The following is a 17,723-nucleotide window of genomic DNA, read 5'->3' as shown; positions in this document are numbered from 1 at the left end:
GCGTGACCAGGTGCCTTGTCAATGAGCAGTGATATTTTGAAAGGAATTTTTTTTTTGGAGCAGTAGGGCTTAAAATATTCAGTAAACCATGTTGTAAACAAACGTACTGTCACCAGGCTCTGTTGTTCCATTTATAGATCACAGACAGTAGATTTAGCATAATTCTAAAGGGCCCTAGGATTTTCAGAATGGTAAATGAGCACTGGCTTCAACTTCAACTCACCAGCTGCATTAATTCCTAACTACACCAAGATTAAATCCACGTGCCCTTTAAGTACAGAGGTAATGGCCTTGGGCCAACCCCTAATTCCTACCCCAATAAGTCCAGGTCCTCTTCTCTGTCACCAGTTAGATCCATGACCCTGAGTTTTTCTCAATAGAGGAAAGGAATGCAAGCAAATAGGTGATTGTGGATTAAAAGTCTCTCAATGTTCCTAGGTTCACAAGTTTACATGGCTATTCATTGAAAGACAACTGACTACTCTTTAAACTGCTCTTGGCCTTCCAAGAAATAAGAAAACTTCCTGGTTCCTGATCCTCTGAAGGACTTTCCTATTTCAAAGTCCATCTTAAGCAGCTTCTAGGAATCATTGATGAAATTAACATCACCATTTTATTATAAATCTTTAGATAAACTGTGTGTTTAGATCACTGTTTCAAATATAATATGCATTCATTAATGTTACAAACAATATTAGCCCTAACATATATGAAACACAGTAACTGTATTGCACTTTGCCTCCAAAGCCCTGGGAAACCTTAAGAACTAGTATTATAAGCATGTGAGTACTGAAGCCAGAGAGACCTGGTTCAAATCCTATCTCAGAAGCTTAGGCTGGTTGTAGAGCACTGCAACTTGGTTTTTCGTTTTCTCTAAAATGATAATACCATCTACCTTGCAGCGTTGTCATAAGAATAAGTAATACACATACAGTCCTGGTTCAGAATCAGCATTCAATAAACAGTAATCACTCTTATCAGTATAACCCAAATCTTCATCCCTCCTCCTCCAACAAAGGTAAAATTAGTCCTCAAAAAGTGCTCAGGATATTGGAGTATGTGTTGAAAATCGAGTATTCTAACCATGGTGAGCATTGGAAAAAGGAATTCTACTTATAGAAAGTCTGCACAAATAGTGTAAAAAGTCCTTCACCACAAAGCATCCAGATGCTGAATAAATTACAACAGATATACTTTTAAATGTACTGCTGAAATCATAAGAAAATAAAGAAGATTCCCAAGAACAAGAGAAAAAAAGAAAAAGAACAATAAACCTAAACTCTAGTGGGGGAACCTAGAGCCCAGGAACTGCAGCTCTTGCAGCGGAAGGGGAGACATGAGCCTTGAGCTTGTGAAATGGGAAAGGACTGAACCTGGGACCTATACTGAAGAGGCTACACCTTGGATAAAAGGATGATGTAGGAAAAATCTGCCTTCCATCCAAGCCAACTGATAAGAAAGTCTGCAGACCTACACTAAGCCTAAGTGGAAAAATTAATGACAACAATGCTGATCTCCCCTTAGCAAACCTGAACTAAATTTACACCTTCTTCAAGTCAGAGAAATGACTGGCTAATCAAAGTGGTCATGGGTTGGAAGTAGAAACAAACATATTTTATAAAGAAAGGCATCTTCAATAAAGATCCTTCAGGATTCCCATAAAACTAAATAATAACTGAGGAAATAAGCTACCTTCAGTGATATTCAATAGACAAACTCTGCCCCCCGCCCAAGGGTTTCAGATATTCAGACTATAGAAAAGAACAAAGGGAAAGGGACAGAAAAAAGCTGGACCAAAAAAAAAAAAAAAAAACGCACACACAAAGTAAGAAAATTTTCATCCTACTGTGTGTGTATAAAATATCCCTTTAAATGTATGTTCTTACCATAATGGAATTATATGCTTTATGTGATGTGTGGTAAGAGCACTGCCTTTAATGCCAGGCACACCTGAATTTGAATCTAGCTAAACAAGTACCAGTTTACGATTCCAAGCAAGTTAGTAAAACTTTCTGTGCCTCAATTTCTTTAGCTGGAAAATGGGCATAATACTACCTACCTATTAAAATTGTTGTGAAATAAATTCATACACATACATTCAGGTGTGTATGTATTCAGGTGTGTATGTATCACAAAGCACAGTTCTTAGATAGAGAAAATGCACTCAATAAACAGTAGCTATTATGAACACCATAGGGGAAGGATTTTCATTCATCCAACAAGTATTTACAGTGTCTCTTATGTGCCAGTCCTAGTGCCAGACATTTTGGGAAACAAATGGATAATGACTCCTTGTTGTGATTCTAACCTGCATACTTGTTTTGGGCCCGCCATCTATCTATATAATCTTACTTTATTCTCCCCACAATCTTATAAAATACTCTCCTGTCCAGATTATCTCCACTGTCCAGATGAAAAAATTGAGAAATTAAGAGACTTGATTCAATTCATAAAACCAGTAGTATAAGGTCTTGAACTTGGGCACTATATGACCCCAAAGCCTATGTCTTAATTTAATTACCTCACCTAGATGAGGACATTGCTACTCAGATATATATGGAGGATGTGGTTGGTAGACTTTTTTCTTTGTCTTTCCCTTTCTTTCTGTTTTTTTTTTTTTGAGAAAAAGCAGAGAACGCTAAAAATAATGGATTTCACAGTCATGGAATATAACACACCACCACTAAACTGAATTCTTAGTTTTTGTTCCCTCTTCAAGAGGGAAAGTAACACTTCAATTATGAGTAACATCCACTATACATGTAATGGGTCTAAATGTTGTAGTTTCCATCTATAAATACTTTTCTAGGTACTACAGAGTAAATTGGCACTTCTTGGGAATTTAAACCTGGTTTACTTTTTGATGAGGGGAGGATCCTACTTATATAATGATAAACAGTTGGATGAAACTTAATAGGCAGGCAGATTAGATTCAAAGAAGGAAGCAATTTCTAAAATATTTTTACCTCACCAAATTGAATGGGGTGTGGTCACCCAATAGTGTCAGACTACTTTTCAAAACATTAGGTCACTCTCCAACAGATACTATAGATTACATCATGGTAAAGAGGAACAATCATACCTAGGAAGATCCAGTAATTAATTTTCAAGCCTGAAAATAATGGCAACAAGAACTTTGAGTTCTTTTAAACAATACTGAGACACCCTAACAGATTAGAAAAGTTATTGCTAGGTCCTCCATCTTGTTAAAAAAAAAAAAAGAAAGTATTCTGGATTTTCTCTGTAGAAAAAAGAGAATAGAAAAGAAAAAAGGACTCTTCCATAAGCACAGCTGCCTTGTAGAAATGATTTATACTGCTCACTCCTACTTCTAGGAGGCAATTCATCTTTTGCTCACCTACTCAAAGAGTTTGAAACTAAGCACGAGATTTTCAGTAAAATAATGATGTAAAGAAACTGGATCCCTTTACCCTCCAACTGAAAACTGCTGATGATTAAGAAATCGAGTAGGGCTTCCCTGGTGGCGCAGTGGTTGAGAGTCCGCCTGCCGATGCAGGGGACACGAGTTTGTGCCCCGGTCCGGGAAGATCCCACATGCCTCGGAGCGGCTGGGCCCGTGAGCCATGGCCGCTGAGCCTGCGCGTCCGGAGCCTGTGCTCTGCAACGGGAGAGGCCACAACAGTGAGAGGCCCGCGTACCACAAAAAAAAAAAAAAAGAAAGAAAGAAAGAAATAGACCAGCTCAAACAATTAAAAAATTCATAAATAACTTCAAAACAAAGTAACGAATTTTCACTTAAAAGGAAGAAAACGCCCCTCTACTCATTTTAGAGTGAATCTGGAAGAGATTTTATAGGTTATTTCACCAGAGTCTTCATTTCGAAGATGAGGAAATTGAGACCTAAAGCATTGTGATTCGATTACTTGTTTATATATTTTCTCACATCACTATTTCTGCCCTTACCTAATTTGGCTATAAATTTGTAATTCATCACCCACCATGCTTTTCTGTCCTATGAGTAAATACTACAGCTTCAGGATGGAACAGAGAAAAATTCTAAAGCTCCAAGACTTCACAGTTAAACCATCATAAAAGCTTTGCTTAATAAGAATAAAATGAGTGTAAGTGAATAAAAGCATTTGTACTTCTGCTACTCAAATAAGGTTTCTACCTCATAACTGGTCTATATACAAGCCATCTCTGCTTATGGCACAATAGGAGCTCAAAAGCCGTGGGTGGGGGTTAAAGAAAAGTTTTGCAGTTCAAGAAAAAAAATCCCTAATGTGTTCTACCTAGCTTCAAGCCCGCCTAGGGAGAACAGAATGCATTTAAAGAGCGAAGGAGAAGTTGTGAGCTGCAACAGATCATTTTGAGGATTTCTTCCAAGGCTAAGAGTCGATGGAGAATTCAGAATTCCAAATACCGCATTACTGATATCTTAATTTATCAATACAAAACCACACAAAAAAACTGAATTTCTTGATAGTAGGAACATGTTTCCTTCTGAGAGACCTGCAGCTTTTCACACTTAAGCGTCTTTTTCCAAAGGGAAAACCGGAGCACTCAGGACTGCTGGTCCGAGGTCACTCAACAGGTAGGCGGCCGGACCAGGACGAACATCAGCCTCCCGCATTTATTGCACTAGTCCTTCACAAGGTCTGCCGAAAGCAACTTAGCGAAAAATCTTAAACTTCAATATCTAGAAAACATGTTATTAATTCCTAATCAAACTTAAAAAAAAAAAGAGTTATCCTTTACTTCCGGAATTCCCTGGTAAGTGACCTCCAGGACTGATAAGTTCAGCCTCAGGCGCGCTCCCGCCAACGACCTTTGGGGGAAGGGACAAAATAGGTAAAGTGGGTGGGCGGTCCGGCGCAGCCCTCTGGGAAGGTTTCCGAACTGGCTCCCACCGCTGCGGTGGACGGGGCGCACCTGCAGGGCGCTCGGCGGTCCATCACCTGCGACAACACCCCCGCCCACCCCTTACCTCCCGAGGCGCTTACCTGGGGCGTCTGCGGGGGCCTGGCCCCTGAACGTGGCCGTCTCGACCCATTCCAGGTGCGACGAGGGCCGACTCCACGGCCGGGGGGTCCCAGGCGGCAGGTAGGAGGGGTTGGACTTACGCCGGATCGCCACCCGTCTGAAGTTGTAGTCGCCCTCGCCGCTCATTTTGCTGCGTTCGCTCGCGGCTCGGCACCCTCGCCCGCCCTCGTCCGGCCGCAAGCGCGCGCTCGGCGGGCTCCTGAGGGGCGACCGGACCCCCGGGGGCGTCGCTTGCATGCCCAGGCTCGGCGCGACTCGACAGAGACAACTTCGGGGCTGCTCGGCGCCGGCGCCCTTCTGCTCCGGCGTCTCCTCTGCAAGTGCTTCCTCACCCCTTCCTCCCGGGACTCCCAGGGCCGCGCCGTGAGTTTGGCCCCGACTCCCTGTGCGGCAGCCGCCACGCCCGGTCTCTGCGGCTCGCGCTCTCACCTGACGCCGCCACTGCAGCGGCTGACTTGGGCTGCCACCACCCCCTCCTCTCTGGACCAATCGCCAGCCAGCCCCCGAGAGCGCCGAGAGTTCGGCCTGTGGTCGCCGCTGCCGCTACCGCAGCCGCCGCGCCCTGGTCCCGCCGGGGCAGCAGCGCAGCACGCTCGCGCGGTGCCGCCGGGAGCGTGCGCGCGGTGCCGCCGGGAGCGTTCCGGGCAGCTCCTCCCCTCCCCTCCCCCCTCTCCCCTCCCCCTCTCCTCCTTCTCCCCTCCTCTCCTCCTCTCCTCCTCTCCTCCCCTGCCTCTTCCCTCTCTCCTCCCCCGCCTCTTCCCTCTCTCCTCCCCCATCCCCAGCGAGCCCCGGCTCGCCCTCGGGTCTCGACCGGAACCACGCATATCTGGGGTGCTCCGAAGGTCAGCCGCGCTCACCTGTGGGCCACGCCCTGGACTCGGGGAGAAAGAAGAGATCATTACAGCTACTCCGGACTCTGTACAGGGCCTGCCATTCTCGCAGAGCCACACGGCAAGGGTCACACGTATGTCTCAAGCTGCTTCTGAGCCCTTGATAATGATCTTACCAGTGAGGTATTTCAGATAAGGAAACCAAGGTGCGGAACCTACACAGAGTCACACAGTACTGCAGAGCTAGAATGCTTACCCGAGACTCTGCCCCAAAGTCTGTCCTTATCTCACTGAACTAAAAAATCTTGCCAGGAGCTTCGAGCCAGAGAAAGATGAAGAGGTGCGTGGAAGTAAAAGAGAAGGTGGAGCTGACTGTGCACAGGTTTCCTGCAGAGCATCAGCCCCTCCATCACCACAAACACTTTCGGGACTTCATTAATAATGCACTTCAGAGTCCTTTAATTTGTTAAGTCATTTTTTTTAACTTCAGCTAAATATTAAGTTGAAAATTTTTTAATTGGTTTGCTTACCTGCATTGTAAAACTCTAATAATGAAGAGGCTGTGTCCCAAAACCACAGAGGTAGGAGGGGAAAGAGCAGCGTTCCGAGTATCCCAGCTCAAGCAGAAAGAATTGCCCAGCCATCACTCCCACCTTAGAAGCCACCCCACATTTTTTCAGATGGACTTTCATCCAGGTAACGTCTTCTCCAGCTCCCTGAAGTGTATCCCATAACCCAGTCCTCCTCAAGAAACCTTTCGGAAGGCAGTTCAACCGTCTCAGTCTCCTTGGCTGTTACTCCAATAAATATACCCCTTAGGAGAAGGAACTACCCCCATAATTTCTAATGCATCCTTTCAAACCTTGTTAAAAGGAGCTTTTGCTCCCTTTGAATTTCTTATCCCTGTATCACTGTATTGTACCTAATTATTGTTTCTCTTTCTCTGTAATTGTGGTGTTATCTACTATGCTATATAGTATCAGAAATAATTTAAACAGGTGGTTTCAATAAATTAATAATGAAAGGGGTTTTACCTCCATATGCATAAGCTAACTATAATTTAAGTGCAGGTTTTTGACATAATTTATTTGGTTCAATAAAAAAGGTGGTGTTGCAATCAAAAACACCATACTAGGGCTTCCCTGGTGGCACAGTGGTTGAGAGTCCGCCTACCGATTCTGGGGACACGGGTTCGTGCCCCGGTCCGGGAAGATCCCACATGCCTCCGAGCGGCTGGGCCCGTGAGCCATGGCCGCTGAGCCTGCGCGTCCGGAGCCTGTGCTCCGCAACGGGAGAGGCCACAGCAGTGAGAGGCCCGCGTGCCGCAAAAAAAAACAAAAAAAAACCACACCATGCTAGCAATCTAGCTCAGAGCTATCTATTTTTAAGTAAGAAGATGATGGCAATCTTCTCTTTTAGAGAACTGGTTACTCATGAAACTTAAAGGTACCCCCCTACTGCCCCCTCTCCCACTATCTCAGTAGATGCTTACTCTTTCTGTAGAGAACTGCAGTAAACATACCTGTATGGGGCAAAAAGGTATCTTACCCCAAGTATTTGCAGCAGCAGTTTAATGTATTTTGACTTGTTTACATTATATGTATTTCTGTTTCTTTCATGGCTCAAGTTGTTCACATTACCTAATATAATGTTAGTTCACATCAGTGGATGTCTGTATTTTCAGACATCATCTGACATTTCCTCTCTCAACGTTATGATGCTTAATATTTTCTGATAGAAACCATTTCTCAGGGACTTTGCATTTGATGACTATGTTTTTGCAACACTAAATGAATGGATCAACAGAACTTTATTTGATCTCAATTTACCATAGGTTAGAGTAGAACAAATTTTTTGGGTATCATCTTATACATATAGTCCTTATATAATATTTTATTTGCTTATATAGCTAATAGAAAGTTTGGTAGTAATTCACTTAACACATATTGAGTGAGAACTGTGCTGGGTCCTGAAATACAGAGATGCATGCAATACACAGGTGCTTATACTCCATGTCTCTGTGACTGAAACAATGCTGAATGCTGACTAAGGTATCATTTTCCTTGGGCACACAAGGAGACATTTAAACCTTCCCTTGCAGTTAGGTGAAGCCATGTAACTGGATTCTTCAAAATTTTGTGGGCAGAAGTAATATGTGTCACCTCCAGGCCTGGCTTTTGCACCCTGGCCATAAAACTCTACTTCTCTCCTCCAACTGCCAGTTAGAATGCAGAGGAGCCCGTGGAAGGACCTGAGCCCTAGACCATGTGGAGCCACTGTATGGAGAGGAGCTGGCAGTCCAGAATCACCCCTTTCCTATGAATTAACATACAAGATCAGACTAGCAAAATGCATAGGAAGGCTATGAACTAATTCATATTCCTTAAATTTTGTCTTTATATTTTCCAGTGTAGCAAAAATTATAGACATTAATATGTCTTTTTATTCTAATTAAAATGTTTTAAACAAACATTCAATTTAATTTTAACAACAGAACCAGTCTCAGACTGATCTAGTCCCTAATAAATAAGATAAAACCAAAAAAGAATACTCAGGTGAAAAATTATGAATCAATAAACTGCTTCAACTGCTGAGAGAACATCACTTCCAAAACTAGAGTTTGAGAGAAATCAAGGGGCTTCCCTGGTGGCGCAGTGGTTAAGAATCTGCCTGCCAATGCAGGGGACACGGGTACACACCCTGGTCTGGGAAGATCCCACATACTGTGGAGCAACTAAGCCCACGTGCCACAACTACTGAGCCTGCGCGCTAGAGCCCGCGAGCCACAACTACTGAGCCCACGTGCCACAACTACTGAAGCCCGAGTGCCTACAGCTCGTGCTCCGCAACAAGAGAAACCACCACGTTGAGAAGCGCATGCACCGCAATGAAGAGTAGCCCCCACTCACCACAACTAGAGAAAGCCCGCGCGCAACATCGAAGACCCAATGCAGCCAAAAATAAATAAATAATATATATATTTTTTAAAAAAGGGAAATCAACACTTTGCAGCAGATTCACTCATTTTAATCTCACTAGAGAAAGAAAAAATTTCTCGTGCTTTAAAATAGTGTTATTTCCTCAGTAAATGAATTATAAATTTATTAATTATTTACTTTGATGTCACTGGGTAGTAATTTATATATCATTAAAGTAGTAAAGGCCAGTAAAAGGCATGAATTACGCTGACTTTATGCAGTAGTATTAGGGGCTGACAAACTTTTGACTTAAAGAAGAACCCACAACATGAGTGTTAAGGGTTTTAAGTTTTACTCAGGGTCTTGCTGAGGACTATAGCCAGAAGCAACCTCTCAGCAGCGCTGAAGAAACTGCTCTGAAGAGGTAGAGAAGGAGTCAGCCAGAATTTTTTGCCTAGGAAATACGTGTACTCATGCATACATCCTGGCAAAAGATTACTACTACAGTAGTCACAGTGAACAGATATCTTCTTTTTTTTTTTTTAATGTATCGCTGATTCACTCTATTATACAGCAGAAACCAACACAACAATGTAAAGCAATTATACTCCAATAAAAATGTTAAAAAAAAAAAGAAAGAAACTCCCTGAGATTGGGAACCAGCAAACAGCAGACATAATTTTAGGAGAAGCACTTTTGTCACAAGATGACTTTTCCCCGTGAGCCTTTTATTCCCTCTGAAATCGTCTGGTCACAGGAGAGAGGGCGTCTGGAGAGCTCCACTCTCGGACTCACCACCACGGGCCTGGCCGGGCCAACGGAGCTTTCCTGCAAGGCTGGACCCGGGCTGCAGACAGTGTCCCGGAGCAGCGCCCCGGACGGCCCAGTGCTGATGCCCGTGCTCCGTCCCTGGGCACCAACCGGAGTGAGCGTGCCAGCCGGGGTGGAGGGAGGGGCCGTCAGTGTCTATACAACTGAGACAGTCCCGACCCCCCAGGGGTGCTGTGAGCCGCACCTTAATCTGGTCAATGTTGTCACCAGATAACTCTTGAATATGCTTGAGACTGTGTGTCAGGCCAGAGAGACTGAAAAACGTGATGCTGGCTGGAATGCCCTGCTGGGAATAGTAGCTGTTGAGGTTCCCCTGGATTCCTGGGTGTGGGATCGTCTGGTAGACGGTTAAGCTCTCCACGGGAATCCCTTTGTCCTTGAGCATTTTCGGCAGCATTTCTCTTTTGAGGGTTCCACGGGGAAACAGAAGAGGCAGTGCTGACGACTCCCTAGAACAAATGCACTCTGCAAGCTTTTCGGCATTTCCACCGTTTTCTCCTTCTGTATACAGGCCGATTTTACTCACTAGAGAAGCAGTAGCATTTCCCACCACGACCACTGACGTAGCATTCCATTTTTCTTTCAGAGACTTTCTCCAGACTTCGGTATTATTGTCTTTCTCCAAACACAGCTCCACTGCTTCCACTGCTCTGGGGCTGGTAAAAATGAGGCCCCCGTAACCTTCAGGGTGAGACAGCTTCTCCAAAAAACTGGGCAGAGACAAAAACTCAAATGATAAAACAGGGATCAAAGTGGCTTCAAGTCCATATAATCCTAATTCCCTGAGGTAGGGATCCTGGCCACAGGCGTCCTCCTTAGGGTCTTCCAGAAAAAGAACCTTCATTATTGCCTGACAGTCTTTACAGGGTGCTCGTCTGGCTGGTGAGGCACTCGGCAGGCCCCCAGTCAGGGGCGGAATCTCACGGTTCCCACCAGCAGGCAGCGAGGCTGCGGGAGCGACCAGCCGGGAGGGCGGTCCCCTCACCGCGTGGCCGGCGCTGCCATGGCGACGGCCCTCCCCGGGCCCCAAGCACCAGCACTTGCGCCGGGGGTCGCAGAGCCCCGCCGCGCTCAGCTGGAGCTCACGCATGCGCACCGACACCCCGAACAAATAAGATTACTACTACAGTAGTCACAGTAAACAGATATCTTAAGTTAATGATTTTAGGGCTTTTCTATGTATGGGAAGATGCAAGAATCTGGGATAATTTAAATTCTTCCTGATATATACATCTAACTATCTAAGGGCCTGTTTAGCCAAAGAACAGAGTGCCTTATCCTTTTTTTTCATCCTGAATATATCTCAAGGTGTACTGTCAGTGGGCAACTGCAGTGGGTTGTGACTTAACCCTTGTATAACTGGTTAGTGAATGATGCTTTTTGTTTTTTGTTTTTGTTGTTCACAATACAGAAGATAACCTCCCGAAGACCTAATTGAAGAAGATGGTACATTTATTTTAACAGAAATTTAGTAAATAGTATGATATTTTGAGTTGGTACAAGTTGAGATTCCAATTGTTCTATGTATATATAAACTGCATAATTTATAACATGTTAATTTAATTTCTATGTCTATATTTTGACCAGGTATTGCATATATTAATGACATTTGTAAGGAAGTATATATATACACCTCTTAGAAGATTTGCACAAATTTGAGGTGTCACCTGAAAGTGTCATGGTACAAGTTTGGCCTTGTACTTAAATTGACAACTATTGCTTCTTAAAGGGAAGTGATCGGTCAATATCTTTTTAAAATCATTTGGAAACTGGAAAGAAAGCAGTTACTTTCTAAAAAACACAGTACGTGCCATAATGGAGCCTGGAGTTCCATGAGATTAGGAGAGAGGCACCCAGCTTGAACCTGGCCTACCAGGAGAAGTTTCCTAAAGGACTTGAAATTAAAAGAGACCTGATGGGCTTCCCTGGTGGCGCAGTGGTTAAGAATCCGCCTGCCAATGCAGGGGACACGGGTTCGAGCCCTGGTCTGGGAAGATCCCACATGCCATGGAGCAACTAGGCCCGTGAGCCACAACTACTGAGCCTGCACGTCTGGAGCCTGCGCTCCGCAACAAGAGAGGCCGCGATAGTGAGAGGCCCGCGCACCGTGATGAAGAGTGGCCCCCGCTCTCCGCAACTGGAGAAAGCCCTTGCACAGAAACGAGGACCCAACTCAGCCAAAAATAAATAAATAAATAAATTGATTAATTAATTAAAAAAAAAAAAAAGAGAGACCTGAAAGTGAGGAGTTGGCCTGGTGGAGGAGATAAGTAGTTACCCTAGTGTAAGAAGCAGGACACACAAGGAAGAAAGGCAGAAGGGGCAGGGTTCAGGGGAGAGAGAGACAAAGTTGCACTTACAGGGCATGGGAAGAGAGAAATGAAGCTGGAGAAAAAGTAGGGTCAGATCATAAGAACCATGTATGTCATGGTAAAGAGTTAGGACTTTAAACGAAATAATACCATTTGCAGCAACATGGATGCAATATGAGATTATCATACTAAGTGAAGTAAGTCAGAAGGAGAAAGACAAATACCATATGATATCACTTATATGTGGAATCTAAAACATGACCTATTGATAAAGCAGAAACAGTCTCACAGACATAGAGAACAGACTTGTGATTGCCAAGGAGCAGGGGGAGGGGAGGGATGGACTGGGAGTTTGGGGTTAGTAGAAGCAAACTATTACATATAGAATGGATGGACAAAAAGGTCCTACTGTATAGCACAGAGAACTATATTCACTGTCCCGGGATAAACCATGATGGAAAAGAATATAAAAAATATAACTGAGTCACTTTGCTGTACAGCAGGAATTAACACAACATTGTAAATCAACTACACTTCATTTAAAAAAAAAAAAGAGTTAGGACTTTATTCTGATGCCAGGGGAATGATTTTTAACTTTTAAGCAAGAAGTGATGTTATCAGATTTGCATTTTAGCAATCACTTTAGCTGTCCACATCCCTCATTTTTAGCCCATTAGATAAAAAAATACTGATCAATACTGAAATGTTTCATCTCAAATGATATACCACCTCCAAGAATGAATGAATGAATGAATGAATGAAATATTGGGGAAATTTACTTAAATCTGGCACATATAGGAAGTTTTAAAACTGCTACCTACATCATGGGTTTTGTTTTGTTTTGTTTAATTTAGTTTTTGTTGTAGTGGTTTGGTTATGATTTGTTAAACATCTCATACATGAATGCTGCCGAACTATCACTGGTTGCCAGGACAGTTAGAGCATGGAATAACAGAATTCAATTCTATACTACTACATTCCTCTTTCCTGACCAGGAAACACAACTCTAAGATTCTGAATACTCAGGCTTTCCATATGTTATTGACTATTTTGGTAGATTAAATTGCATAACAGAATGCAATTCTATACTACTACACTCCTCTTTCCTGACCAGGAAACACAACTCTAAGATTCTGAATACTCAAGATTTCCATATGTTATTGACTATTTTGGTAGTTTAAATAGCAGTAGGTATTGATGTACATGCTTTCCAAAGACTAGTGCTATGAAACAGTAACCCATGAAGTGGGCAGGTCCAGAATATATAGATAAATTTATTAGTTCCAGGAGCTACATCCCATAAAATGTTTGGGTTTTTTTCAAGGAAATACAGAAATGCAGTCATTCCTCTGACAAATATTTGCTAATATCACATTTGCACCCATTACTAATGTTATTAATATCACATTTATACCTGTTGCTCTGTTTCTGTATCTTTCTAAATACATTCTAAGATTTTTTTTTAAATTCCACATTATAGTGGAATCTCTTTGGAGACATTTTAAATGCATTTAAACCCACCATGCAGATATCTACAATGCACAAACTCAATGATCATGAGGTATTTAAAGTGGTCAAGGGACTTCCCTCGTGGCACAGTGGTTGAGAATCGGCCTGCCAACGCAGGGGACACAGGTCCGTTCCCTGGTCTGGGAAGATCCCACATGCCGCGGAGCAACTAAGCCCGTGGGCCAGAACTACTGAAGTCCACACGCCTCAATGAGAAGTCTGTGCACCGCAACTAGAGAAAGCTGGTGTGCAGCAACGAAGACCCAATGCAGCCAAAAAAATAATAAATAAAGAGTAATAATAATAAAGTAGTCAAACTCTTAGAAACAGAAAGTAGGATGGCGGTTGCCAGGTGTTGGGAGGGGTGGAAAGGGGAGCGATAGTTCAATGGGTATAGAGCTTTGGTTTTGCAAGAGGAAAAATCTCTAGAGTCTGTTGTGCAATAATGTGCAGAGAGTTAACACTACTGAACTGTACACTTAAGATGGTAAATTTCATGCTATGTATTTTTACCATTATTACAAAAAAACCCCTCAATGACCAAGTTTACAACACATGCACAATGATATATTTTATCAGGAGCTATTTGGTTTTCAGCAATTATATGATGCCATAGATTATAAGATGCAACCCAATTTTGGAGACGTTAAAAAGTAAAAAAAAGAAAAATGTGTCTTAAGATGGATGAAATGTGGTGTACATATATTTGTGTATAAATACCTTTTTTGCACTTTTATAAATTAAAATAACATTCTGGTAGACTTCTTCTAAAGCTTCCTATATGTGCCTGATTTAAATAAATTTCCTTTATCAAAATTTATTTATTTATTTTTATTTACTTACTTATTGCTGGAAGAGGTATATTCTTTGAGCTGAAATATTCCAGGATTGATCAAGAGTGAATTAGTGGTGGAGTATATAAAGATGTCAGAAAATTTATTACAGAGTTACAAAAGCCCCATATCCAATAAAGTGTGTTTTTTCCTATTTGGTTTTATACACCTTAAATACATCACTTCAAAAACTAATTACAGGGGCTTCCCTGGTGGTGCAGTGGTTGAGAGTCCGCCTGTCGATGCAGGGGACACGGGTTTGTGCCCCGGTCCGGGAAGATCCCACATGCCGTGGAGCGGCTAGGCCCGTGAGCCATGGCCGCTGAGCCTGCGCGTCCAGAGCCTGTGCTCCGCAATGGGAGAGGCCACAACAGTAAGAGGCCCGCGTACCACAAAAAAAAAAAAAATTAATTACAAATTAAAAGAATGTGACAAGTACTCTTGGTTACCTACTCAACTGCCATCCCCACTTTTCCTTGTTAACAAAACCCAGTTTCATTCAAATGTTGGCATCAATGTGGTCAGGCAAGTTGTGCTTCTTCGTAGAAAAACTGGATGAGGTCAGGCGATCATGGTGATGTTATTTTCTTGGCCAGCTGTTGATTTAGGGGAGCATATGATCTGATTCTGGGTCTAGAGCGGAAATATGCTGCGGGTTTCTGGGAAGGATTTTCTTCCTCAAAAGGAGAAGAACTTATTAAAAGGAACCCACTCCATACCCACCTTCTCCTTACCCTCCTGCTTTTAGATGTGGTTTTGTAAAGAGACAGACATAAGTTCTGAACTGCTGTAGCCATCTCGTGACCAAGAGGTAAGATGATACTGATCTACTGAGGGTGGCAGAACAGAATGTTGGAAAGAGTCCTGGGCATTGCTATGTTTAATACGCTACTGAATCAACCCTGAAACTTCCTGCCTCTTGAATCCTTGATAAGGGACAAGATAAACTGTCCTAATTTTTAAGCCACTGTTAGTCAGGCTTTTTTGTTACCTGTAGCCAAAAGCAAACATATGAACCTTCAAGTTGCAAACTTTCAAAGATGCGAACGTGTGTTTGAATGTCGAATCACATAAGTTAGTTCACGTGTCTGGCGTACATTGTCACGTGCATGCATCCTCTACAAGTGGTTGTGCTTTTGTGTACTTTACTATACGGTACTGTATAGAGTACAGTAGTACAGTATCTTTATTTCAAGCCCAGAATGTCCAAAAGCAGTGGTGATGTAGCTGGTACTGAGAAGAAGCACCAAGAGATAACGATGGAAACAAAAGTGAAAATAATTGAGAGAGTGGAGTGAGGCAAAAAGATGGTAGACGTTGCTCATTATAACCGTGAATCATTCAACCATCAGCACGATTCTAAAGAAGAAGGACAAGATCATGGAACATGTGAAGTCTGCTGTGCCTTGTCAACAATAATATCGAAGAAGAGTGGAAAAGTGATGGAGGAGATGGAGAAACTTCTCAGTGTGTGGATGCAGATCAGCGTCAGCGTCGATTCCTGCTCAGCTTAATGCTGATTAATGAGAAAGCTAAAAGCCTTTATGAAGACTTGAAGAAGAAACAGGGGAAAGAATCAGAGGGTGCATCTTTTAATGCCAGCCATGGATGGTTTCATTGGTTCAAGGCTAGAGCCAACCTTCACAATGTAAAAGTAAGTGGAGAGGCAGTGACTGCAGATAGGGTAGCTGCCTGGGAATTTCCTGAAATGCTTCGAGAAATTATTGATGAAGGAACATACTGTACTAATGAAGACCTGATGGAATTGGAGGCCCAGAGAAAGGACAAAGAGAGACAAGAGGAAGAAGAAGTAACTGAAGAACCAAAGAGATTCATGACACAGTAAATGGCAAGGGAATTTTCTTTATTTGAGGAGGCACTGTTCGTTTTTGAGGCACAGGACCTGAAGGTAGAACGGTACATGAAGGCTGCAGCAGCCATTCAATCTGGTGCAATCAGGTGCTACCGTGTCATCTATGCTGAGAAAGAAAGAGAGATACTACCCAGATATAACTGGATCGTTTTCTCAAGAGGGTAGATAGAATTGAACCCAGCAAGGAACCAGAACCTGTGCCAGCAACGTCAGGTGTGAGTGAAATTGCAGCTTGCCCTCCATCTCCTATTGCTGACGATCCTTCAGCTCTACCATCTCCCACCTCCCATCCCTCTTCCAGTCAGTAACTCTTCTTGCCTGTTCACTCAATAAAAGCCCCTGTATGCCAGCTGTTGCACTGTACTACTGTACTTTTCAAGATATTGTACCATAAGATAAAAAATATTTTATTTATTTTTGTGTTTGTTTTTTATGTATTATTTGTGTGAAAAGTATTGTAAACCTATTACAGTACACTATTTTATGGCCGATTGTGTTAGTTGGGTACCTAGGCTAACTTTGTTGGACTTAAAGAACAAATTGGACTTACAAATGTGCTTTCAGAATGGAACTCTTTCGTATGTAGGGGACTTTCTGTACCGATACAGGAAAAATGGTTTATCCAAATTTTAAGAAAAACTCCTGAGAGACTTCCCTGGTGGTCCAGTGGTAAAGACTCCACAATTTCTTTTTTCTTTTTTTTTTTTTTTGAATTTTTGAATTTTATTATTTGTACTTTTTGTACAACAGCTTCTTATTAGTTATCTATTTTGGACATATTAGTGTATATATGTCAATCTCAAACTCCCAATTCATCCCACCACCACCAACACCCCCCACCGCTTTCCCCACTTGGTGTCCAAACATTTGTTCTCTACATCTGTGTCTCTATTTCTTCCCTGCAAACCAGTTAATCTGTACCATTTTCCTAGGTTCCACATATATGCGTTAATATATGATATTTGTTTTTCTCTTTCTGACTTACTTCGCTCTCTGTATGACAGTCTCTAGATCCATCCACGTCTCTACAAATGACCCAATTCCATTCCTTTTTCTGGCTGAGTAATATTCCATTGTATATATGTACCACTACTTCTTTATCCATTCATCTGTCAATGGGCATTTAGGTTGCTTCGATGACCTGGCTATTGTAAATAGTCCTGAAATGAACATTGGGTGCATGTGTCTTTTTGAATTATGGTTTTCTCTGGGTATATGCCCAGTAGTGGGATTGCTGGATCATATGGTAATTCTATTTTTAGTTTTGTAAGGAACCTCCTTAGTGGCTGTATCAATTTACATTGCCACCAACAGTGCAAGAGGGTTCCCTTTTCTCCACACCTTCTCCAGCATTTGTTGTTTGTAGATTTTCTGATGATGCCCATTCTAATTGGTGTGAGGTGATACCTCATTGTAGTTTTGATTTGCATTTCTCTAATAATTAGTGATGTTGAGCAGATTTTCATGTGCTTCTTGGCCATCTGTATGTCTTCTTTGGAGAAATGTCTATTTAGGTATTCAGCCCATTTCTTGATTGGGTTTGTTTTTTTTTTAATATTGAGGTGCATGAGCTGTTTATATATTTTGGAGATTAATCCTTTGTCCGTTGATTC

At 42.5% G+C, this 17,723-nt stretch overlaps 2 protein-coding genes across 2 annotated transcripts in view; both read right to left on the bottom strand.

The window, feature by feature from the left end:
• FGD4 (FYVE, RhoGEF and PH domain containing 4) overlaps positions 1 to 5,145 on the bottom strand; it is a 200,660-nt gene extending 195,515 nt beyond the window's left edge. Inside the window, exon 1 of the mRNA XM_060112402.1 lies at positions 4,965 to 5,145. Within this exon, the coding sequence (XP_059968385.1) occupies positions 4,965 to 5,130 (166 nt within the window). The 5' untranslated portion in view covers positions 5,131 to 5,145. The remainder of the gene's footprint in view (positions 1 to 4,964) is intronic.
• Positions 5,146 to 9,503: 4,358 nt separating this feature from the next.
• LOC132499487 (uroporphyrinogen-III synthase-like) lies at positions 9,504 to 10,448 on the bottom strand. Its single transcript, XM_060114163.1, has one exon. The coding sequence runs from the start codon at positions 10,425 to 10,427 to the stop codon at positions 9,504 to 9,506; it is 924 nt and encodes a 307-aa protein (XP_059970146.1). The 5' UTR covers positions 10,428 to 10,448.
• Between the last annotated feature and the right edge of the window lie 7,275 nt (positions 10,449 to 17,723).

Source organism: Mesoplodon densirostris, chromosome 11, assembly GCF_025265405.1.
Source record: "Mesoplodon densirostris isolate mMesDen1 chromosome 11, mMesDen1 primary haplotype, whole genome shotgun sequence".
NCBI lineage: Eukaryota > Metazoa > Chordata > Mammalia > Artiodactyla > Ziphiidae > Mesoplodon > Mesoplodon densirostris.
This window is presented reverse-complemented; position numbering and strand designations above follow the sequence as displayed.